Source organism: Bufo bufo, chromosome 10 (assembly GCF_905171765.1).
Source record: "Bufo bufo chromosome 10, aBufBuf1.1, whole genome shotgun sequence".
Taxonomy (NCBI): Eukaryota; Metazoa; Chordata; class Amphibia; order Anura; family Bufonidae; genus Bufo; species Bufo bufo.
Genome location: NC_053398.1, coordinates 49522194 through 49547865, shown reverse-complemented (window position 1 = coordinate 49547865; position 25672 = coordinate 49522194). Strand labels below are relative to the sequence as shown.

The window sequence follows — 25672 nt, the reverse complement described above, 5'->3', positions numbered from 1 at the left end:
TCATTTGACAAAACATTGTGAACTAAGTGTCATGATCTGTACAGCGGCACCCAGGGACCTCACTGCACTTACCATTATCCCTGGGCACCGCTCCGTTCTCCTGCTATGTCCTCCGGTATGTTCAGTCACTTGGTTATAGTAGGAGGAGACTTAGGGGACTTGGTTATAGTAGGAGGAGACTGCCCTTGTTCTCCTGGGCGTCTCCTTCTTCCAGGCTGTAGCGCTGGCCAATGGCAGCGCAGAGCTCACAGCCTGGGAGTTTTTTTTCTCCCAGGATTGTGAGCTCTGCGCTGCGATTGGCCAGCGCTACAGCCTAGGAGAAGGAGACGCCCAGGAGAACAAGGGCAGTCTCCTCCTACTATAACCAAGTGACCGAACATACCGGAGGACATAGCAGGAGAACGGAGTGGCGCCCAGGGATAATAGTAAGTGCAGTGAGATCCCTGGGCGCCGCTGTACAGATCATGACACTTCGTTCACAATGTTTTGCCAGATGAAAGGTCCTCTTTAAGGTACCTCTCCAAAAATTCTCTATTCCACCATGTCTTAGTCCGTTTGTGCAACAGATTATTCAGAGTGGCCTGCATCTCTTTGACATTCCCCGGGTCAACAACCCCTCCTGCACCAGTTTCTTTGAAAAGAACATCAAGTGAAGAAAGCCAGGATTGCTCTCTGGCCTTATAATCCATGGTTTTAGCTGAAGCCAAATCTGTAAAAACAGAAATTTAGAATACAAACCAAAATAAAGGCTCAACCCTTAATAAGAATGAGAATTATCCCACATTACGTGACTACCATGTGTTGCTCGATACGCACATGCCTATGGCAAGAAAACAATATAAAACAACTACCAGACCTCAAGAAGTCAATAGTACACTTTATTTACGAAATTCATAAGAAAAAATCCATGTATTAAAAACAAGTGCAGGGAAATGGCGGCATCAACCGGAAGGGGGCACAATGGTAACAATTCATACTAATCCAACAAATGATTACATATTAAAGGGTTTCTGTCACCATAAATGCCTAAATTAAACTGGCGGACATTAGTGATTGCTAATGTCAGGTGAACCTAACTAGCCTATTCCTACTTTTATCCATGCCCCCCGTTACTCCATAAATGTAACTTTTATAATATGCTAATTAGCCTCTCGGAGCAGGGGAGGGGGGGGGGGGAAGGGGGGCATTGCTCCGTTCTCCCACTTCTGTCACCTCCCTCCAAGTCTTGATTGACAGGGCCAGGCAGCATTCGCATCCTCCTGCCTGCCCTGAGTGCATGGTAAATCTCGCACCTGCGCCGTTCAGTATTCAGCACAGGCATAGTGAAGGAAGGACACGCGCTGGCTTCCGGTTGATGCCGCCATTTCCCTGCACTTGTTTTTAATACGAAATTCATAAGAAAAAATCCATGTAAATAAAGTGTACTACTGACCTTATGCGGTCTGGTAGTCGTTTATAGGATTTTTTTTTAGGTGGTTAGACACTATGCCCCTTGATGTGTTCTGGCACCAAATATGCTAATCAGTAGCATCAGGTGGAAGGAGGAGATTCACCTTGTGAGAACAGCTGGTCTTCTCACTGGCTGTAAAGCAGTCTGCTGTGATTGAACCGCATCAGTCAGGAGACGCCCACTGAGGAGAGCTGTGGTCTCCTCCTTCCTGTACCAATGGTACGAATTAGCATTTTTGGGGTTAAATACAGCAGAAGGGGGGGGGGGGGTAGTGGCACAATGGAGGGGACAATCTGGAAAAGGCAGACTACTACTAAGGTATTAGTTTAAATAAAATCCAATGAGAGGTCCTCCAATATTAGACAAATTTACTATTCTGGCACATGGCGCTTTATACATTTGGAGTATCGAAAATCCTGCGCCAGAGTTACGTTACAATTCCATCCATGTGCCAAAAAACTGTCTAGACTAAGTTTACACCACATATAAAAATGTGCCAAAATTTGGGCAAACGGAGACACATTTAGCTCACACCCATTTCTGCAATGCCATATCCCTTTTTTTTAAGTCACGCCTCCTGGTTGGGCGAGGCGTACAATGCTTAGAAAAATCTGTAAAACACTTGGGGGCACATTTATTAAGACCGGCGTTTTAGACCTCTACATAACTTCTAAACTAATTTAGGTAAATGTCATGCAAAGCATGCACCCATTTTTTTGGGTTGCAAAAATGTGGCAAAAAAAATAATAATTGTAAATCTGTCTTGGGGTAAATTCACACGACCGTGATTATGGGTCCACATCTGTTCCGCAATTTTGCAAAACGGATGCGGAGCCATTTATTTCAATGGGGCCACAAAAGATGCGGACAGCACACCATGTCCTGTCCACATCCGTACTTCTGTTCCGCGGCCCCATAAAAAAGATAGAGCATGTCCTATTCTTGTCTGCAATTGCGGACAAGAATAGGCATTTCTATCATGGTGTGGCCGTTCTGCAAAATAAAGAAGGCACATGGATAGTATCAGTGTTTTGCGGACAGTTGTGTAAATGTACCAGTTGGGCTGATTCAGACGTCCGTAAGTGTTATGAGCTCCACAAATTGCCAATCCGCAAAACACGGATACCATCCGTGTGTTCTGCATTTTGCAGAACGGCCAGCGCTATGATAGAAATGCATATTCTTGTCCGCAATTGCAAATGAATATGCAGAAGAATAGAACATGCTCTGTATTATTTGCGGGGCAACGGAACGGGACTACGGATGCGGACAGTACACTGTGTGCTATCCACATCTTTTGTGGCCCTATTGAAACTAATGGGTCTACCCCAGTTCAGCAAAATTGCGGAACGGATGCGGACATACAGCCATCTGAATGAGCCCTTTTTGTGTGAAAAAACAAAACTATTCTGACTTTTAATTTTTTCTTTACTGGTAAAATGCCTGAGTCAAATTCAAGTATGTAAGGACCCTTCCACTCCATTTCTTTGCTGCACTGACCCCTAGTGGGTCCTTTGTTTTATTGCGTTTTATCTGTCCTGAATTTTAATTTTCTTCCCTACCTTCCTCAGACTATCGATTAACATGGTCTTGATGGATGAATGGAGTGTAATCAGGATCAAAGCTCGATGCCTCATACTGTGTGTTAAACACCTAAATTTCAGTTATTTCCATTAGGACTTGATTATCTTTGTGATGATTTATCTGCGTTTCTACTTTTATTATTTTTACAAAACAGGTTTTGTCTTTTTAACTTAATCTCACTTTTTTCAGTTATCCCTCATGTCTACACCTATCTTCAACAGCATTATGTGTGTAAAAAAATTGCTTCTTTAATAAAGCATTGTATACAGTACATTTGGTGGCATGTTCAAATAAAGATACAGTACATAGGTAAAATAATGGACAGGTCTCAAACTGCAACAGTAAAGAGCAATTTATTTCAGCTTTTTTTTTTTTATATAAAAAGCATGAGTGAACTGCAGAGGTTCAGAATGAAGTGAATATTATGTTAATTATATATATAGTAGAAATTAATTAGTGCAGCAGATCACTCACATACACCTTAATGCATTGGCCAATATATGTTTTATCGTACACTGGCCTCTACATTCTCAGGTTCAGACTCGCAATACTTTCACTGTTACAAGAAATAATTCGTGTATGACACAAAAAAAGAGGAGTGAATTTGTGTTATATAGTAACACATATAAAGCTTGGTCAAACGAGAGATGTTTTTTGCTTTATAGAAATGTATGCAGTTAAAAAATGAACTGCAAACTATCCAGAGTAATCCTGACAACCTTGAAGGTCCATCCCTTTAGACACAGCAGTGAAATCATTAGGCACATTTGTTAATGTTCTTAATTTTTGGCTTGGTCCATACAGTGGATATTAAAGTTTTTTTTATTTTTCTCAGTGCTTTAGAAGTCCATTTGGTCTTTGGCTTTGCAATCTACTGCAGCAAAGGTCAGCTTTGTCCCTGGGTCTCCGCAGGCTGCACAGAGGCATAACTGTGAGTAGACTGTCGATTGAAAAAGGACGCTGCTCTCTTCGGCTTCACACGTTTAATTTCAGTACCTGAAAGAAAATGAAGTAAAGATATTGGCGTACGTAGCATTGTTGTAATTGCCACAAATGTACCGGTATTGTACTACAGCTCCACCTAATGGCCAGCTGACATTTTACGAGCCTTTATTATGATAGTATAGCAAAGCTTTTCAAACAGAGACCCGCAGCACAATTTACCCTCAGATGTGACCACGGCATGATCTGCCCGAAAGCAGGAGCTGCGCGCTCCCACTCCCGTAACAGCATTTCCCGGCTGAGATAAAACTGTTACACTGCAACAAAAGCCCGAATATACCAATACAGGCCACTAGGTGGCAGCACTGTATTGTTATATTAACTTACCAGTAAAATCTCTTTCTCGCTCTTCATTGGGGACACAGGAACCGTGGGTATAGCTATGTCTTCTAAGAGGCGTTGACACTAGATAAAGCTGTTAGCTCCAGCCCTGGCAGCTTTACCCCCTCCAGCCTGGAGAGAGAGCTTCAGTTTGTGCACTAGCAGTAGGAGAAGCAAGCCAACCAAGAAAAAACATGGAACACCAACCATGCCAAAAGACCCAACGGGGTTCAAACCAGCAACTGCCACAACTGTGGTCGAACAACAATACTGGGTGGGTGCTGTGTCCTCCAATGAAGAGCGAGAAAGAGATTTTACTGGTAAGTTATACAAAAATCTCCTTTTCTCACCCATATTCATTGGGGGACACAGGAACCGTGGGACATCCAAAAGCAGTCCACAGAGAGGGAAAAACCACAGATCCATGGAAGCAAGCGTCCCTGCAGGCATCTAAGAAACTGCACCTGGTAACATTTTGTGAATGTATGTAAGGAGGACCAAGTAGCCGCCTTACACAACTGTGCAGCCGAAGCGCGATTCCTCAGAGCCGAAGAAGCGCCCACCGCACTGGTAGGGCGGAACCATGCTCCGGGTGCAGTATGGTTCAGCACTTGCAGACCGAATCCATCGTGCAATTGCCACCTTGGAGGCTGCCAATCCCTTGCGAGGACCCTCCGGATGACAAAAAAGGGTTCAGTACGCCGGAAGGGACTGGAGGCTGCCAATAATGATCAGAGCCCTGACAATGTCCAATGATGTAACTCCCTTCCCTAGAGTGTGAAGGAGAGGGACAGTGAAGGTAGGACAATTTCTTCATTGATATGGAAGTCAGAGACCCCCTTCGGGAGAAAGAAGTAACGGGCCGGAGAACCGCCTTATCCTTGTGAATACCTGGGAAGGGTTCTCTGCAAGAGAGCACCCCCAACTCGGACACCTGTCTGATGGATGTGATAGTCACAAGAAAAACTACCTACTAGGACAGGAGTCTGAGTGAGATCTCCCGCAATAGCTCAAAGGGAGAAGACTGGAGCGCTGAGAGAACTATTTTCAGATCCCAAGGCGGTAGAGGACGGTACGAAAGAACTGTATGTGCCACTCCCTGAAGGAAGGTTTTTATGGGCACCAGGGGACGCTGGAAAAGCTGTGTCCCTCAGGACAGAAGCGCCAACATCTGACCCATCAAGGAACTAAGGGCTAAACCAAGGTCCAAGGATAGGACCGTGGGGAGAAAAAAAACGGAGTGAGGGGATGTGCCGGCCTTTACAGAAGCCCAGGAAAGGAGCTCCAGGTCCTATAATAGATTTTGGGCGATTTCAGGCTTCCTGGCCTTAATCATAGTGCGGATGACGTCCACCGAAAACCCTCTCCACGTTAGAATGGCGGTTTCAATAGCCACGCCGTCAAACCAAAATGCTTAATGCTGAAGTAAGACCGGACCCTGTGAAGGAAGGTCGCCTGAGTGGCAGTGACCAAGGGACGTCTCCTAGAAGGAGAACGAGGTCGGCGTACCACGTGTGACGGCCAATCCGGAGCGACTAGGAGTTGTCGGAATGCCCTCCATCTTGATCTTCCATGGAACTCTGGGTAGGAGGTGGAAGGGGAAAAACATGTAAAGGAGGGAGAACTCCTGCCGAAGAGATATTAGGGCGTCTACACCGCATGCTTCCGGATCTCTTGCCCGGGAGAGAATGTGGCAGCTGTGGTGTGGATACAGTTAGCACACCCGGGACCATAGAAGGATTCCCTGTAGAAGGAGGGAAGTGGTGGGCGCCACAGCCAACCGGTCTGGACCGGAGCGTGTCTGGAAATGGGAGCCACAAAAACAAATATCCAGTGCAAATGCAGATGAGGGAAGGTAGTAACGTAGGAGCTACCACGGCTTGCGGGGTGGCTATGAATCATGAGCCAGAGGGGGAAAAGAAAGGAGAAGAATAGGCTAGGTCTAAGCCCATTCCCCATCTGAGACCGGCGCTATACAGAAGTAGCCAGGAATTAAGTGATTGTTTTGAAAAACTCTGCCTGAGGAGGAAGCCAGGCAAGGGGAGTCACACTGTATTGCTAGCCCCATACCCCGCAGAGGCCACCGAATTCAGTACTAGAAGAGTCCACCACCTGACTAAAGAGCTGTGCAGTAAGAACCAAGTATGTAGTGGTAACGCAGTACCGCAGCCACAGTAGTAGCCAGCGCTTGCCCCATCAGCGCAAAACTGAGGGGGGGCCTGAGACTATCCGTGGAAGCCACGTACCATACTGCTCCAGATAAGTAGAGCTAACCTTAAAACCTCTACCTGGAAGGGCACTGAACAGGAGCAATTGCCAAGCCAACGCCAGGGTAGGAACCCTACCTGAGGGGATGTCCCACTGCAGCGACCACGAACTCGAGCATTAGCGAAAAACTGCACCTGTGGAAGAGAACACGCTGTAGTAGCTAAACCAGAGTGCCAGCATAACCACTTTCCCAGAGAAGGAGGAGTGGTGGATAGAGAATACAGTCAGTGAAACACTCGACTCGCTGGAACGTACTCACCATATACAGTTGCAAGAAAAAGTATGTGAACCCTTTGAAATTATATGATTTCTACACAAATTGGTCATAAAACGTGATCTGATCTTCATCTAAGTCACAAAAATAGACAATCACAGTCTGCTTAAACTAATAACACACAAAGAATTAAATGTTAGGCTACTTTCAAACTAGTATTGTTTGAATCCGGCGTTCAATTCAGTCAACGGAACTGCCCGCAGGATCCGGAAAAACGTGTGAAAACTGATTACATTTTAATCCTGATCAGGATTTTGATCACAATAAAAAAATGCATTGGAAAAAACGGATCCGCCATTTATGGACTTTAACCTTTTTTTTCAAATTTTTCGGTTTTAACATGCAAAAGCCGGATCTGTTTTGACGGAACACACGGCGCCAGATCTGACGTTAATGCAAGTCAATTGGAAAAAGGCCGGCTCTGGCGTTCAAAGTGTTCCGGATTTTTGGCTGGAGGTAAAAATACAACATGCTACGGTTTTCTGAAAAGCCTGATCAGTCAAAAAGACTGAACTGAAGACATCCTGAACGGATTTCTCTCCATTCAGAATGCATTAGGATAAAACTGATCAGTTCTTTTCCGGATTTGAGCCCCTAGGATGGAACTCAGCGCCGGAAAAGAAAAACGCTAGTGTGGAAGTAGCCTTAGGCCTCTTTCACACTTGCGTTGTTGGGATCCGGCATGCACTTCCGTTGCCGGAGGTGCCCGCCGGATCCGGAAAAACGCAAGTGTACTGAAAGCATTTGAAGACGGAACAGTCTTCCAAATGCTTTCAGTGTTACTATGGCACCCAGGACGCTATTAAAGTCCTGGCTGCCATAGTAGGAGCGGGGAGCAGGGGAGCGGTATACTTACAGTCCATGCGGCTCCCGGGGCGCTCCAGAATGACGTCAGAGCGCCCCATGCGCATGGATGACGTGATCCATGCGATCACATGATCCATGCGCTTGGGGCGCCCTGACGTCACTCTGGAGCGCCCGGGGAGCCGCACGGACGGTAAGTATACTGCTCCCCGGCTCCCCACTACACTTTACCATGGCTGCCAGGACTTTAGCGTCCCGGCAGCCATGGTAACCATTCAGAAAAAGCTAAATGTCGGCTCCGGCAATGCGCCGAAACGACGTTTAGCTTAAGGCCGGATCCGGATCAATGCCTTCCAATGGGCATTAATTCCGGATCCGGCCTTGCGGCAAGTGTTCCGGATTTTTGGCCGGAGCAAAAAGCGCAGCATGCTGCAGTATTTTCTCCGGCCAAAAAACGTTCCGTTCCGGAACTGAAGACATCCTGAACGGATTTCTCTCCATTCAGAATGCATTAGGATAATCCTGAGCCCCGACGACGGAACTCTATGCCGGAAGACAATAACGCAGGTGTGAAAGAGCCCTTACCATGTTTTTATTGAACACACCATGTAAACATTCACAGTGCAGGTGGAAAAAGTATGTGAACCCCTAGACTAATGAGATCTCCAAGAGTTAATTGGAGTGAGGTGTCAGCCAACTGGAGTCCAATCAATGAGAGGAGATTGGAGGTGTTGGTTACAGCTGCCCTGTCCTATAAAAAACACATACCAGTTCTGGGTTTGCTTTTCACAAGAAGCATTGCCTGATGTGAATGATGCCTTGCACAAAAGAGCTCTCAGAAGACCTACGATTAAGAATTGTTGACTTGCATAAAGCTAGAAAGGGTTATAAAAGTATCTCCAAAAGCCTTGCTGTTCATCAGTCCACGGTAAGACAAATTGTCTATAAATGGAGAAAGTTCAGCACTGCTGCTACTCTCTCTAGGAGTGTCCGTCCTGTAAAGATGACTGCAAGAGCACAGCGCAGACTGCTCAATGAGGTGAAAAAGAATCCTAAAGTGTCAGCTAAAGACTTACAAAAGTCTCTGGCATAGGCTAACATCCCTGTTAGCGAATCTACGATATGTAAAACACTAAACAAGAATGGATTTCATGGGAGGATACCACAGAGGAAGCCACTGCTGTCCAAAAAAAACATTGCTGCAAGTTTACAGTTTGCCCAAGAGCACCTGGATGTTCCACAGCAGTACTGCCAAAATATTCTGTGGACAGATGAAACCAAAGTTGAGTTGTTTGGAAGAAACAAATAACACTATGTGTGGAGAAAAAGAGGCACAGCACACCAACATCAAAACCTCATCCCAACTGTGAAGTATGGTGGTGGGGGCATTATGGTTTGGGGCTGCTTTGCTGCGTCAGGGCCTGGACGGATTTCTATCATCGAAGGAAAAATGAATTCCCAAGTTTATCAAGACATTTTGCAGGAGAACTTAAAGCCATCTGTCCACCAGCTGAAGCTCAACAGAAGATGGGTGTTGCAATAGGACGACCCAAAGCATAGAAGTAAATCAACAGAATGGCTTAAAAAGAAGAAAATACGCCTTCTGGAGTGGCCCAGTCAGATTCCTGACCTCAACCCGATTGAGATGCTGTGGCATGACCTCAAGAAAGCGATTCACACCAGACATCCCAAGAATATTGCTGAACTGAAACAGTTCTGTAAAGAGGAATGGTCAAGAACTACTCCTGACCGTTGTGCACGTCTGATCTGCAACTACAGGAAACGTTTGGTTGAAGTTATTGCTGCCAAAAGGAGGTTCAACCAGTTATTAAATCCAAGTGAATAGCCACTGTGTATACTGGTGGCACCCATATAGCACTAGAGTAAGAGTACCGGGCACCCGCGAGTACCGACTGTTGCCACGCCCCCTTGTAAAATAAGCGAAGGCACCTAGAGCCATGGCAACGCAGAATTGCAGCAACTGAAGAGGTTTAGTTATTGCCCCGCTAGTGGATCACTTGTGGAAGGGGGTAATGCAACAGAAAGCACGGTGATGTGCAACACTCCGCCTATGGAAGGATAGCGCGACAGTTGGAACCGTATTCAATGGTAGTGCAATTACCCTACCTAAGGAAGGTGGAAGCATAAGGCAAGTACTTAAGCCAGTGGTAGGGAGAATACTCCACCTATGAAAGTGGGCGAATGCCCACGGCGAGAACTAGTGCATATGGCGAGTCCTGTACCCCGTGGGAGTGCAATTATTGCACCTAAGTAAGGGGGTAATGCATACAGCACACAGTGTAACCAGTGATAATGTCATGGTTATAATGTTATAATGTCCAATGGAAGGGGCTAATGAAAATGGTAGGTACCCCATGTTATTGTACTTAGTCCACCAATGGCAGGGGACAATGTATAAGGCAAGTACTGTATCCCGAAGTAGCGCAGTTACTCCGCCTAAGGAAGGGGGTAATGCACACAACAAGTACTGCTGGCCACCGTAGACGCAATCTTGGGAGATTGCTTCGGACTCATGTCAGTGTCTGAATCAGTGATTCTCCCCCCTCCCCCCTCGGACGGACCCTCCCCCGAGAGGGGGAGGGAGGGGAGGAAGGGTGGGGGTGCGGAGATATTCGAGGAGAAAAGATGTCCTGCAGTGGTTCGCTTGCGCATAGGGCTACCCCTCAGAGTCTTGTCCCTGGCAGTTGTGGACTGCGCAGGTGGGGACTTATCAACCAAACTACCCAGGGGGTGGAATGGGAACTTCTAGAGGTCTCTCCATCGGATTGCGAAGGCGGTGCATTACCAACCAAACAACCCCGGAGGGTGGATGGGAGGTTCCAGCGGTCCCCCCCCCCACTGGATTGCGCAGGTGGAGAATTATCTACCAAACGACCCAGCAGGGTGGATTCAGAATTCCAGAGGTTCTCATCTGTATTGCACAGGTGGAGAATTATCAACCAGAGGTCCTCCTTATCCGAGATAGGACACGGGCCCAGTCTGGGACCACACAGACAGGGTAGTCCTGCGGTGATGAGGGATGAGGAGGGGAACCTGTATGGACGCACATTATTATTATTTTTTTTTAATGAAAACTAAGAAGTCGGCCTCAATGACAAGAGGCAGGAAGGGGTTAAATTCCTCCACATTATGGCACACTGTACTAGAGGTAGAACACCAGATAATCCGATAGCGGCCTAAAGAGGTGGCTGGCCAGGAAGGGTTAAGGCTGTCTTGAGGACTGGTGGGCGGAGCTCAGCAGGTGTCAGGGGGAGGGGGAAGTAGGGCGGGAAGAATTTGTGCCAGAGTGCCCCGATCCAAAGAGAGTGCCGCCTCCCTGCACACAGCTGATCAGGAGAGGCCACCGAATTCTGCACCGCGGGCCGGGCAGATACCAATGTGGACCGTAGTGCACGGCCGATCACGCTGCGGTTAACCCCCTCCAGAGCGGAGCGCCGACGTCCGCTCCGGAAAGGGGTGGATTATGGCGGTAGGTGTCGGGGAGCGGGAGCCTCCTCCGCCCCCCCTTTGCATGTCTGACCGAGCGCCCCGGTCCACATCGGTGCGCTCGGCCTCTCGCTGTATAACAGTGCCATTAAGCCCCATTAGCCTTATAAAGAGGGAAAATGACGATTCATACCATGAACAGGATCTGAATCTGCGCAAGAGACATTGTTCAGACATATTGACAGTGTAACCACTTGGCTATCATTGGTAGAGCGGGTCTTGAACCCTTGAGGTATAGGCTGACCCTGCCTAATAATCAACGAGGGAAGGAGGGGGAAAAGGGTTAAACATACTTACCTAGCCCCGTGTACTCACCTCATCTTCATCCTGTTCTCTTCTTCTGCCGCGATAATCACCCTTCCTCTTTTCCAGCAGGGTCACCCCTTCAGCTACTGGCACCGTAGTGGCAGGACGCTGGAAGAGGGACTTGGATGGGTGACCCTTCTGCTGGCAGGATGCAGGGGAGCGAGGCTGCCCTGGTTCACCTTGTCTTCTTGTGGGGGAGGAGGCAGCGTGGCAGACCAACACTGGCATGCTCCCCCCGGGAGAACAGGGAGGCTAGGCGACCACTATTTCCCACCTGAAAAGAAGGAAAATAAACTAAAATAAAAAATCTTCAGGAGCTACCCTATAATATATAGCTGCCATGGGAGGAGCTAACAGCTTTATCTTGTATCAATGCCTCCTAGAGGCAGGGCCGTCTTTGCCACAGGGCAAAAGGGGCAGCTGCCCCGGGCCCAGTTGCTCCTGGGGGCCCAAGGGAGCTCCGTTTCCCAACTCCCATATTCACTAGTGACTGCGTCGCTAGGTTAAAACATTCGGGGCCTGGGCCCCTGATGTTTTGACCCAGGCCCCGAATGTCCTGCCTGCCTGCTAGATACAACTGTATTGCCGTACACAGAACGGCAATACAATTGAATCTAATACAGGTGAAGGACCTGTGGTGACATCACGGGTCATGTGATCAGCAAAACAGGCTGTGATAGGATGACCTGGATGATGTCACCATCAAGTGACCAGTGCAGGATTGGACCGGAGTGAAGAGGAGAAGGAGCCTAATGCTGATGTCTGTATATGAGGACTGGAGAGGTAAGTGAAAGGAGAGGCAGAGCAATGCTGGGAGTTGTAGTTATTTAACTGGGATGTATGTTAGGGCTGAAGGGAGGGATGTTATTGACATGGAACTGTGTGCTTGAGGTGGCTGGGGGCGGGAGTGATGTTATTTACATGGGACTATGTTGAAAGTGGATGGTGGGGGGGAATGATGTTTATGTACATGGGACTTAATGTTTAGGTTACGTTCACACTTGGGTTTGGGGATCCGCTTGTGAGATCCGTTTCAAGGCTCTCACAAGCAGCCCCAAATGCATCAGTTTAACCCCAATGCATTCTGAATGGATGCGGATCCATTCAGAATGCATTCGTTCGGCTCCGTACAGCCCCCCGTTCCGTTTTGGCGGCGGACCCCAAAATGCTGCAATCAGCGTTTTTGTGTCCGCATAGCCTTGCGGAGCCAAACTGATCCGTCCTGACTTACAATGTATGTAAATGGGGACGGATCCCTTTGCATTGACACAAAATGGTGCAATTGTAAACGGATCCGTCCCCCATTGACTTTCAATGTAAGTCAGGACGGATCCGTATTGGGACTTAGAAATTAAAATCTAATACAAACTAATCGGTCCTGAACGGATGCATTCGTTTGTATTATCGGTGCGGATCCGTCCTGTACAAGTACAGGACAGATCCGCACGAATGCAAGTGTGAAAGTAGCCTTAGGGGGTGATGTTTACATGGGATTGTGCGTTGGAGGCGGCTGGGGAGGAGGTGATGTTATTTATATGGGACTGTATGGTGGAGGGAGGATTATAACTGCAGGGGGCACTGCAGATCCAGGGGACATTATAGGCGGTCTTATTACGACTGGGGGCACTATAGGAGGGTCTTATAGATCCGCCTTTTTTCTACTAAGCGCACTATGGGGGCCTTATTACTACTGAGGGGTCTGTAGGGAGCTTTATTACCACTGGGGAAACAATAGGGGGCCTTATTTCTACTGGGGACTCTGTGATGGTATTATTAATATGGGAGGGCTCTTCTAATAATGGGGGCATTGTTGAGGAGCATTATCACGGTTGGGGCAGTGTTACTAATGAGGGCATTCTAGAAGGGAATTACTATTGGTGGGACTATGAGGAGCACTATTACTATGGGGGGCAGTAATGTTTCTTCAGGATAGTATTGGGGGGGGGCAGGGGCGTAACTAAAGGCTCATGGGCTTCGGTGCAAGAGTTCAGCTTGGGCCCCCCTTCCCTCAATGCTTTGTGAGTCTTCTTATGCGGCACAAGTGTCTTTGGGCCCCTTCATGCTCCTGGGCCCGGTAGCGACTGCTACCTCTGCACCCCCTATAGCTACACCCCGGGGGGGGGGGGGGGGCCCAGCAAGCAGCAGGATAACACTGTGGGGACTCCAGTTGGGGGATAATGATAGAATGTGAGGAAGCTAAGATGTCTGTGTGTCACACTCGGCAGAGACGAGGCGGCTGAGAGAAATTGTCCAGACCGAGTGGAGAAGATGATGAGAGAGAAGATCTACAGAGAAGATGATGACAGAGAGGAGACGTCACCTGGAGGCCCTGGACGTGACAGGTAAGTGCTGCTGTATAGCAAGTACAGCAAAGTGTGGGGGGGGGGGGGGGATCCAGGGGGCCCAAGTAAATTCTTGACCAGGGTCCAATCAATATTAAAGACGGCCCTGCCTAGAGGACATAGCTATACCCACGTTTCCTGTGTCCCCCAATGAATATGGGCGAGAAAGAACTTTTTTTTTTTTTTTTAAAGGTTTTTTATTTTTTCCCTTAGCATTAAAACGCAAGAAAATATATACAAGTGTGGTATTGTTGTAATCGTACTGACTTGGAGAATGAAGTTAACAGGTCAATTTCACCTCATGGTGAACGCTGTAAAAAAAAAAAAAAAAAAAAAAAAAAACTGGCAGAATTGTGGTTTCTTCCAAATTCCACCCCATTTGGAATTTTTTTTCCCCGCTTCCCACTACATTGTATGCAACCGTAAATAGCGTCACTAGTAAGTACAACTATTCCTGCAAAAAATGTGAAAACTGAAAAATAAAAAGTTATGACTCTGGGGAGGAGTGAAAAATGAAAATGCAAAAACTGACAATTGCCCAGTCCTCTAAGGGTTAAAGGCTGTGTACACCTTCTGGGACAATTTTTTTATAATTGCATTTTAACCCTTTCGCTACCAGCGCTGTACATGTAAACATGGCGCCCATGGCTAATGACCGCAACCAGCAATAATGCCGATCGCAGTCATTAAAGCCTTTAGATGCCGTGATCAAGTGTGATCACGGCATCTAAAAAGGTCAAAAACCCGGAAGCACGCGTTTCCATGCTTCTTATCGGCATCCTTTGCGGCCAATGAGGATGCAGGTAATTGGTTTCAATACGCTAGGTCTCTCTGAAGAGACCCAGCGTATTGGAACTGTAATTTGTATTATGGCCAGCAGGTGGCAGGCCAACATAAGGAATGAGCAATTCTGCTTTCATCATGGATCGACAAAGAAACATGATGATTCAGCATAAAAAAAAATTGTAGCTTCAAATACGAGCTACAAAACCATAAGAAAGTAAAACCAGAAAAATTGTAAAATATATAACATGAAATTATTTTTTTTTTATATCAACCCCCTTTCTGTAGAATAAAAAAAATAAAAATAAACATCATTGGCATCACCAGGTCCAAAAACGCTGGTACTATTAACCCCTTCAGGACCCTGCCATTTTTCACCTTAAAGGGGTTTTCTGAGTTTTTTGTGTTCTAGGCAAATATAAGGACTTTACCATGCACTTACTGCATCTCCAGTTGCTGCTTTCTCAGATTTCACTGGGGGGTAACATGACCTGAGATCTCAGCCTCTTTCGCTGCTATGATGAGGTCTAGTGCACAAGCCTGAGAGAACAGATATGTGCCTGTACACGCAACGTCACTGGCTACGCATCCCTGCACTGCAGGCTGCTGCTTATTGCTCTCTCCCTGGATTGTTGAGGAAAAACATTAACCTCTTCAGCTGCACAGACTCAGGGCTGAAGGCTTTACTGAGTAGCTGCAGGCAGTGAGGAGACAAATGCTGGGCACAGGAGCTGACAGAGGAGTTCTGCAGAGCATTGCACAAGAACAGGTAGGGGGAAGATCCTGTGTGTATCAGCAGTGTCATTGTACAGCTAGGACTTGTAGTGCTACACATATAATATGCTGCTGAGTATCCTAGCAGGCAGGCATGTCACTCAGGGCAGCACTTGTATTCACTCCCTTTGCAGAGGAGTGGAGGGGCAAAGATTGTTGTTATTGCAGGTAAACAAAGGGCCAGAAGAGAACCATGGAAATGAGAAAAGAGATATTTATTTGCCTAAAACTTGCTTAGCTTAGTTATATATTGCTGCCCATCAGATTTACAGTGCTATATTTTTTTTTTTCATAACTCAGACAACCCCTTTAAGGACTAGGCCATTTTTTGCAAATCTGACATGTGTCACTTTATGTGGTCATCACTTTAAAACGCTTTTACTTATCCAAGTCATTCTCATCACATATTGTACTTTTATGAAAAATATAAAATTTACCAAAAATTTGGAAAAATTCGCAATTGTCAACATTTTTATTTCTCTGCTTTTAAAACAGATAGTGATACCTCCTAAAATAGTTACCGTATTTTTCACTTTATTCGACGCACCCCCCCCCCCCCTCTTCAAAAGTAGGGGGGAAATGGCTGTGCGTCTTATAAAGCGAATACTATTGAGTGCTTCCATTGTGGAAGCGCTCACTAGTATGCATTAGGTGCCGGGAGCAGTGTAGAAGCACTGCAAGCGCTTCAGATTCTTGCCCTCCCAGGTCTTTTTGCTAGGGCCCGCGCTCCACGATCCTGACCCCGTACAGCATCAGGACGTAGTGTGCACACTATGACCGGACGCTGCACGCAGTCAGGTGACAGTGCAGCGTGAGCCAGAGAAGACAGGAAAGCTCGACGCCGGACCTGAAGCGGAGTCGCCATGCAGGAGAGGCAAGGAAGTTTTTTATTTTTGTCTGATGGGGGGTCTGAAATAAAAGGGCTGATCTGAGGTCTGATGGGGGTCTAATAGAAAAGGGCTGTTCCGAGGTCTGTTGGGGGTCTGACATGGAGGACTGATATGGGGTCTGATCTGATATGAGGTATTACTTTACATTTCCCACATATCTACTTCATGTTTGGATCATTTTATAAATTACATTTTCTTTTTTTTGGGGATGTTAGAAGGCTTAGAAGCAAATCTTAAAATTTTTCAGAAAATTTCTAAAACCCAATTTTTAAAAGGACCCGTTCAGGTCTGAAGTCACTTTGTGGGGCTTACATAATAGAAACCACCCATAAATGGCCCCTCAAGGTATTCAAAACTGTTTTTACAAACAGATTTTCCATTTTAATTAATTTTTTCAGGTAACAAAGCAAGGGTTAACAGCCAAACAAAACTCAATATTTATTACCCTGATTCTGTAGTTTACAGAAACACCCCATATGTGGTCGTAAACTGCTGTACGGGCACAGCATTGCGCAGAAGGAAAGGAACGCCATATGGTTTTTGGAGGGCAGATTTCACTGGGATAATTTTAAGTTGCCATGTCACATTTGAAGACCCACTGATGCACCCCTAGAGTAGAAACTCTAAAAAAGTGACCCCATTTTGTAAACTACGGGATCAGGTGGCAGTTTTGCTGGTAATATTTTAGCGTACATATGATTTTTGGTTGCTCTATATTACACATTTTGTGAGGCAAGGTGACCAAAAAATAGCTGTTTTGGCACTGTTTTTATTTTTTTACAATGTTCATCTGACAGGTTAGATCATGTGCTATATGCGACAATACCAAATATGACAACTTTTTGGGGTTGTTTCAGTTTTACATAATAAAGCATTTTTGAAAAAAATTGTTTTGTGTGTCTCCATATTCTGAAAGCCATAGTTATTTTTTTCGTTTTTGGGCGACTGTCTTATGTAAGGGCTCATTTTTTTCGGTATGAGATGACGGTTTGATTAGTATTATTTTAGGGTGCATATGACTTTTTGATCGCTTGGTATTACACTTTTTGTGATGTAAGGTGACAAAAATGGCTTTGACAGTTTTTTTTTTACAGTGTTCACCTGAGGGGTTAAGTCATGTGATATTTTAATAGACCTGGTTGTTACGGACACGGCAATACCTAATATGTCAACTTTTTTCTTTTTTTCCACTTTTAACACAATAAAAACATTTTTGAAACAAAAAGCATGTTTTAGTTTCTTCATAATGAGAGCCATATTTTTTTTTGCCAGATTGTTTTATTTAGGGGCTCATTTTTTGCGGGATGAGATGACGGTTTGATTGGTACTATTTTAGGGGGGCATATGCCTTTTTGATCACTTGGTGTTTCACTTTTTCTGATGTAAGGTTCCAAAAAAAAATTGTTGCTTTAGCACAGTTTGTATTTTACGGCGTTCGGGTGAGAAGGTGGATCATGTGATATTTTTATAGAGCAGGTCATTACGGAAGCGGCAATACCCAATATGCCAGTTTTTCTTTTTATTCTATTTTATTTTAGAATTTTGAAAGTTTTATTTTGGGAATTTTTTTTTTTTTTTTTTACTTTTGTCCCACTCTGGGACTTTAACTTTGAGGGTCTGATCCCCTCTGCAAGACATTAAAATACAACCTGTATTGTAATGCATTGGCTGTCAGCTTTTATGCTGACAGCCTGCCTGTGAGACCCAGCCTAAGAGCTGGATCTCACAGGCTTCCGTAGAGGGCAAGCCCCCAGATGCCTATGGAAGGCATTGGGCTGCCTTCTCTGCCATCGGGTCCCCGTCACTGCAGTGCGGGACCCGATGGAGATGGGGAGGGCACGCATACCCTCTGCAAACCCTATGCATGGCGCGGTCAGCTTTATACATGTACGGCACGGGTCCTTAAGGGGTTAAAATATAAAAATATTTTTCAAATACGGCGAATGGCGTAAGGATACATCTGTATTGTAATGCATTGCCTGTGATTGTATGACACCGAGTCATACACTAACAGGTTGCCTAGGAGACGCAGCCTGAGGCTCCATTCACACGTCCGCAAATGGGTCCGCATTCGTTCTGCAATTTTGCGGAACGGGTGCGGACCCATTCATTTTCTATGGGGACGGAATGGATGCGGACAGCACACAGTGTGTTGTCAGCATCCGCATTTCGGAGCGCGGCCCCGATCTTCAGGTCCGCAAAAGATAGAACATGTCCTATTCTTGTCCGCAGCTTGTGTACAAGAATAGGCATTTCTATAGGGGTGCCGGGCGGGTGTGTTGCGGATCCGCAATTTGAGGGTCCGCAACACACCACGGACGTGTGAATGGAGCCTGAGGCTGGATCTCCTGGGCACCCAAAGAAGGCAGGTCCCGATGCCGTGCAAGGCATTGGGCAGTCTCTGCACGGCATCGGGCTGCCTTCTCACCCATCGGGGTCCCCGCCACAGCAGTGCGGGTACCCGATGGGCTCCCTCACTTGTCGCAAATCCCTTCTATGCCGCGGTCAGCGCTGATCGCGGCATAGAATGGGTTAATCCACCGGCATCGGCTTGTACAGCGATGCTGGCGGATCCAGCAGTGGCCCGGCTATTAGGGACTGCGTGCCCCTGCAGTAGATAATAAATAAGATTCACAGCAGCATGTCCGATGTGACTGTTTAATGGGAGCCAAGAGTGCACACACAAAGAGTACGACGTTTCGGCTACGCAGTAGCCTTTATCAAGTATACCAATACAAAAAGAGGGCAAACCTCACTATATACACCACACTAGCCACTCCGGTGACATAGTAGAGCCAATCAACTAAGGGTTCAGTCAAATCAGCACATGTGTGTCATTTAAAATGGTCTGGGCTCCAATCAATCAGACTGTCTATCACTAATAATAAAAACAATGTGTACCTGATATCCCAATATGTGCCATCCAATGACCTCAGCCATGTTCCTAACTCAAGTCGGCGTCTCGACAAGCCTATTGCGCATGTCAGTGACGTCATCACGTTCCGATGTGGGCAGACCGCCGTCAACAGGATCAAGGATGCAGCCGCACCCAATCCAATGACTGCGTTATATACAGCCAATCACCGCTCGCATACCAAATCACATGCGTATCGCATCATCGGCACACGTGACCGTCACATGACCAGCGAAAAGGTCCTCGATCCACCATAACCAAAGGGAAAATGCAAACCTTGTGTGTGTCTATCATCTCAAGCCACCAACATATAAATGGGGACACAAAACATGTCTCACTCACATCCAGTCATATTGCTGGAGGCTTCAGATGAAGGTCATCTACATATCCCTACATGCCTTATGACGGATAGTTCTAATGAAGTAGTCACCAGACATCGGCTTGAAAGGGAAAAGGTAATGGATGGAACAACGAGTAACGGTATATATATACTCGCCTAAAGAATTATTAGGAACACCATACTAATACGTGTTGGACCCCCTTTTGCCTTCAGAACTGCCTTAATTCTACGTGCCATTGATTCAACAAGGTGCTGATAGCATTCTTTAGAAATGTTGGCCCATATTGATAGGATAGCATCTTGCAGTTGATGGAGATTTGAGGGATGCACATCCAGGGCACGAAGCTCCCGTTCCACCACATCCCAAAGATGCTCTATTGGGTTGAGATCTGGTGACTGTGGGGGCCATTTTAGTACAGTGAACTCATTGTCATGTTCAAGAAACCAATTTGAAATGATTCGAGCTTTGTGACATGGTGCATTATCCTGCTGGAAGTAGCCAGAGGATGGATACATGTTCTCATTCTGAGACTCATCAGACCAGGCAACATTTTTCCAGTCTTCAACAGTCCAATTTTGGTGAGCTCGTGCAAATTGTAGCCTCTTTTTCCTATTTGTAGTTGAGATGAGTGGTACCCGGTGGGGTCTTCTGCTGTTGTAGCCCATCCGCCTCAAGGTTGTGCGTGTTGTGGCTTCACAAATGCTTTGCTGCATACCTCGGTTGTAACGTTGCTCTTCTATCAGCTTGAATCAGTCGGCCCATTCTCCTCTGACCTCTAGCATCCACAAGGCATTTTTGCCCACAGGACTGCCGCATACTGGATGTTTTTCCCTTTTCACACCATTCTTTGTAAACCCTAGAAATGGTTGTGCGTGAAAATCCCAGTAACTGAGCAGATTGTGACTCAGACCGGCCCGTCTGGCACCAACAACCATGCCACGCTCAAAATTGCTTAAATCACCTTGCTTTCCCATTCTGACATTCAGTTTGGAGTTCAGGAGATTGTCTTGACCAGGACCACCCCCCTAAATGCATTGAAGAAACTGCCATGTGATTGGTTGACTAGATAATCGCATTAATGAGAAATAGAACAGGTGTTCCTAATAATTCTTTAGGTGAGTGTATGTGTGGAGCACATAAAAGTGATCAAAAATATACCCAAAAGGGGGACAAATAATTAAAGTGCAAATAAAGGTGTAAACAATTCTACCTGAAATACTGTATAAAATCCTACTATACTGAATCGGACAGCAATATATGAAGATGTTCTACCTATCTACACTGCTTACATTAAATTCTATGTTAAGTCCCTGGGGTTGTAAGGATTGTAATGTGAAGATCCATTTTAACTCTTTCTTTCTCAACATACGTTCCCTATCTCCACCACTAGAGTTGTTGCGATACCAAATTTTTGATTCGGTTTCGATACCATGAAAAAGTATTGCGATACTCGATACCATTCGATACCACGCGAAAAAAATAAACAAAAAAAGCCACGTGCATTCCTCATTTTTAAAAATGGCGAATCGCGCAGTTTTTATTTTATTTTTTCTGTTCCGGCATTCACCACCTAGATTTTTTTTTTTATATTTTAATAGTTTGGACTTTTCTGACGTGGCGATGTAATATGTTTATTTATATATTTTATATGTGAAATTGGGAAAAGGGGGGTGATTTATACTTCATATTTTAGTGGGTTTTTTTTCCACTTTTTATTTAATAACTATTTCCCCCCTTAGGGGCTAGAACCTGGGATCTTTCATCCCTTTTCCTATTCACCCTGATAGATCTCTATCAGGGTGAATAGGACTCCACACTGTCCCTGCTGCTCTGTGCTTTGTGCACACAGCATCAGGGATGTTACCATGGCAACCAGGGCTTCTGTAGCGTCCTGGCTGCCATGGTAACCGATCGGAGCCCCAGGCTTACACAGCTGGGGCTCCGATCAGAAGCTGCCACTGCACCACCAATGAGGGGGAGTGGAGAGGTCCCTGTGGCCACTGCCACCAATGATTTTAATACTGGAGGGTTGAGAGGGGCCGGCGCACTGTGCCACCAATGATTTTAATGGGATGGGGGGGATTGAGGGGGGGGGCACACTGCACCACCAATGATTTTACCCCTTTATACAGGAGGCGGGTACTAGCAGATCAGCGGCAGTTAACTGCCGCTGATCGCAGCTCCCTGTCAGGGGCAGGGTGCCGGCAATGCGATTCTGCTGCCGGCACCCGCCTCCTGTATGTGTTAAAGACTGACTACTGTATGAGTCCAGACTTTCACTATTAGGCCACACAGAGCGGCGCCCAGCGATGTCTCAGCACTCACCATTTAGTCCTGGGCGCCGCTCCGTTCGCCCGCAGTGCCCCATTACTGTCTCCTCTCCTGCTCCACATGCTGCTGATTACTATCGGAGCGATGGGAGGAGACATCAGCTTCACTAGTGGGCGTTCCTTCTCCCTGGCTGTAGCGCTGTCCAATCGCAGCGCAGGGAAAAGGAACGCCCACTAGTGAAGCTGATGTCTCCTCCCATCGCTCCGATAGTAATCCTATCATTGGTGGCGCAGTGCGCCCGCCCCTCCTCCGCCCCTCTCTTCTCATTGCCGCCCCTCCTCCACCCCCTCTCTTCTCATTGCCGCCCCTCCTCCGCCCCTCTCTTCTCATTGCCGCCCCTCCTCCGCCCCTCTCTTCTCATTGGTGGCAGCGGCAGCAGCACAGGGGGAGGGAGGACAGCTTCCTTCTCCCCGTGCTGCTGAGAGAACATGAGCGCGCCGATAGCAGCGCGCTCATGTTCAGAGATACTAGACTGCGCAGAAGCGCAGCCCAGTATCGAAAAAACGGAAATCCCGGTATCGTATCGATACCGGGACAAAAGTATCGATTGGGTATCGAAATTTCGATACCCGCAACAACCCTATCCACCACTTTTGGAAACCTGAACAGAGTCGATGACCCGAAATCTCATCAGTTGGCTGACAGTGTCCACAATCAATGAAATGTTTAGCCACCGGCTTATCTATAATTTTTTTCCTGATAGTACTTTTGTGTTTGTTGATACGCTCTCTGATCTCCATGGTCGTTTCTCCCACATAGATCAAACTGCAGGGGCAAATGATCATGAATATGACAAACTTAGACCGGCACGTGTAATATTCTGTGATATTGAATTTTTTGCCACTATATGGGTGAACAAAAGTGTTACCTTTTAGCATATTCCCATAATTGCAACAACCCAAACAAGGGAAATTCCCTGTCTTTCTGGGCTTCAGATACGTCTGACCCCCTCTACTAACATCACCAATGTCGGTCTTAATAAGCTTGTCATGCAGATTAGTACCCCGTTTGTATGCCATCAATGGCGGGTTGTCAAATTCACTTACTGTAGGTAGGCCCCTGTGTAAAATTTGCCACTCCTTTCTCAGAATCTGTGCTATGTCAGCACTATGATTGCCATACGTGGATACAAACGGGATACGTCCAACATTCCTTCTCCTAGGGGAAGCCTGAAAGGTGGACACTCTGTCCACCAAGGAGACTCTGGTCCTCGACCTGTGTAACAACCTGTCTGGATATCTTCTTTTGGAAAATGTATTACACATCTCGTCAATGCGGTTCATGAACATGTCATCATCAGATACCACTCGTCTCACGCGCAGCATCTGGCTCCAAGGTAAGGAGTCAAGCATGCGACGTGGATGATTACCGTTGTGTCTTAAGAGATTGTTCCTATCTGTCGGCTTTTTGTACAAATCGGTTTTTATCTCACCTCCCTCACGGTATACCCTGACATCAAGAAACTGCAACTCCTCACAGTGAACTGAAGCCCGGGTACCCCATTGCTGAGGTGTTGGTAAAACTCATACAGGGAGTCCATCGAGCCACTCCAAATCATGAAAATGGCATCGATGTAGCGCCACCAACACAGGACCCACTGATAAAAAAAATGATATATATACAAGTTTGTCCTCGACCTCTGCCATGAACATGTTGGCATAAGTTGGTGCCACTCCGGTGCCCGCCCGATCACCATGACATAATAGTATGTTAAAATGCAGGAATGCACCTGCCGCCATTACGTCATAGGTCGGGAAGGGGTTAAAGAAAAGACAAACACCTAACAGTACTCCAGACCAAAAAAATATCAAGGAGCCATTGGCTCCTAACCTTAAAAATTTAGGAGCCAAATAAAATTTTTAGTCGCCAAAATTTAAATACATATAATATCGCTGGGATGCTTAGGAGAATGGGTTTTCTGAGCTGCAGCCCACACAGTTAAAGGGGTTGTGCACTCATTTCCATGACCTGTCAGACTAGCCAGAGTAAGGGCTCATGCATACGAACGTATTTTCTTTCCGTGTCAGTTTTTTTGCGGACCGTATGCAGGACCATTCACTTCAATGGGTCCGCAAAAAAAAGAAGTTACTCCGTGTGCATTCGGTTTCCGTATGTCCGTATTTCTGTTCCGCAAAAAAATAAAAATAGAACATGTCCTATTATTGTCTGCATTACGGACAAAGGATAGGATAGTACTGTTATATTAGGGGCCAGCTGTTCCAAAATACGAAATGCACACGGATGTCAGCCTAATTTTTGCGGACCGGAAAATGCATATGGTCCTGTGCATGAGCCCTAAAGCACATAATTTAGATTTGGATGCTATGTTCTCCTCTCCAACCTTTTTGCCACTAAGAGGCGCTGGGGTATTACCCCTCTTACCCTCAACCAGGAGTACAGCACCAAGCTACACTGACATATTGTAACAACCCCACAATCTGCATTCACTGACAGCAAGCAGACATGCAGACATCTTTAATTTGATGCAGTGTGGCAAGAGGAAAGGGAGGGAGTTCCATTTTGAAGATAAAGGTTTGTCTGGACTGGTCACCGTCAATATGCAGAGTGTAGGCCACTACCAGCATGTCCCTTCACAAGAACATGTAATTTTATTTGCACAGCAAACACTCACCCAGCACACAACATGGCCAGTTCCCTTCTCAGGATCTATGTGCACGCCAGCCAGGACAACACACAGGCGACGCTTGTTCCGCCCACCACACTTACAAGCCAATCAGTGAGCAGGACACAGGAGGAAACTCGCAACCGTCCAATAGAAACGAGTGTTTGTGCAGTAGCAAATACACGTGAAGGGGCGGTGACCGCGCGAGCGATGGCCGGGAAGCAGGAAATTGCTAGAAGCGGGAGCACAAGATGCGGGAACCCAAGCCCCGCCGACCCTCTCTGCCGGGTAGATCTTCACCCAGCAGCGTGTGTCTGCTGGATGAAATTTCTTAAAGAGGCAGAGCAGTGGAGGGTCTAGGCGCAAATGACTACAAAGTCTTGTCGCCATTTTGTAATTCTAAGTCACACTGGCGAGCGCTGACCTAATCTGTGAAGAGAGCGGCTCCAAAGTTAAGCTGCACTTAACGTGACACAGGTGAAAATATCCCTAAAATTTAGCAGTTTTTGCACTGACCAATAGGCCTAAAATAGGTCAAGACTTCCTGTTCTGTAAATGTAACTTTTCAGTAGCCATCTCATTATCATCACAGGCAGGATTACAATTACAGGTATTACATTTCTATAACTGTATAAAAACTCCATAATTTTAGGATTTTTTTAAAATAGCGACATGGAAAATTATGAAAATAAGTAAAAAAATTTGAACATAAAAACTTGATTTAAAACAATAGTTCATTTTCCGATGACACATTGCCTTTAATGCGCTTCTCTTCTGCCAGCTTGTGACTTACCGTCATCAACATAATCTATTGTAGTTAGATCTTTAATGCGATTGCACAACACACTTTCCTGTCTGCGTAGCTTGGTGCGTTTCTCCGAAATGTGCGAATTCCCTGGAATAGTTTCTGGAGATGGCAAGTCAACACCTTGACTGAGCTCTATGCAATACTCAATCAAGCCACTCATCAGCTCAGCCTGTAATAAAGAAAATGAAAATCATTTATCATAGTCAAAGTTTTGATTAGGATAAGGTTATACTATATATTGGAATTAGTACAGAACATAAACAATAATTGTCATTTCAAGGGCAATGATTTAAGTGTTTTGTAACATACTTTATTAGGGAAATATGCACACTTATTAAAAAGAATAGCCT

The 25672-nt window shown here is 46.1% G+C and overlaps 1 protein-coding gene across 1 annotated transcript in view; it reads right to left on the bottom strand.

Annotated features, from left to right (window-relative positions):
* Positions 1-3837: 3837 nt before the first annotated feature.
* Positions 3838-25672, bottom strand: part of FRMD8 (FERM domain containing 8) — a 59007-nt gene continuing 37172 nt past the window's right edge. The window contains exons 10-11 of the mRNA XM_040409295.1: positions 25308-25491; positions 3838-4030 (exon numbers count right to left, since the gene is read on the bottom strand). Of these exons, the coding sequence (XP_040265229.1) occupies positions 3921-4030; positions 25308-25491 (294 nt within the window). The 3' untranslated portion in view covers positions 3838-3920. The remainder of the gene's footprint in view (positions 4031-25307; positions 25492-25672) is intronic.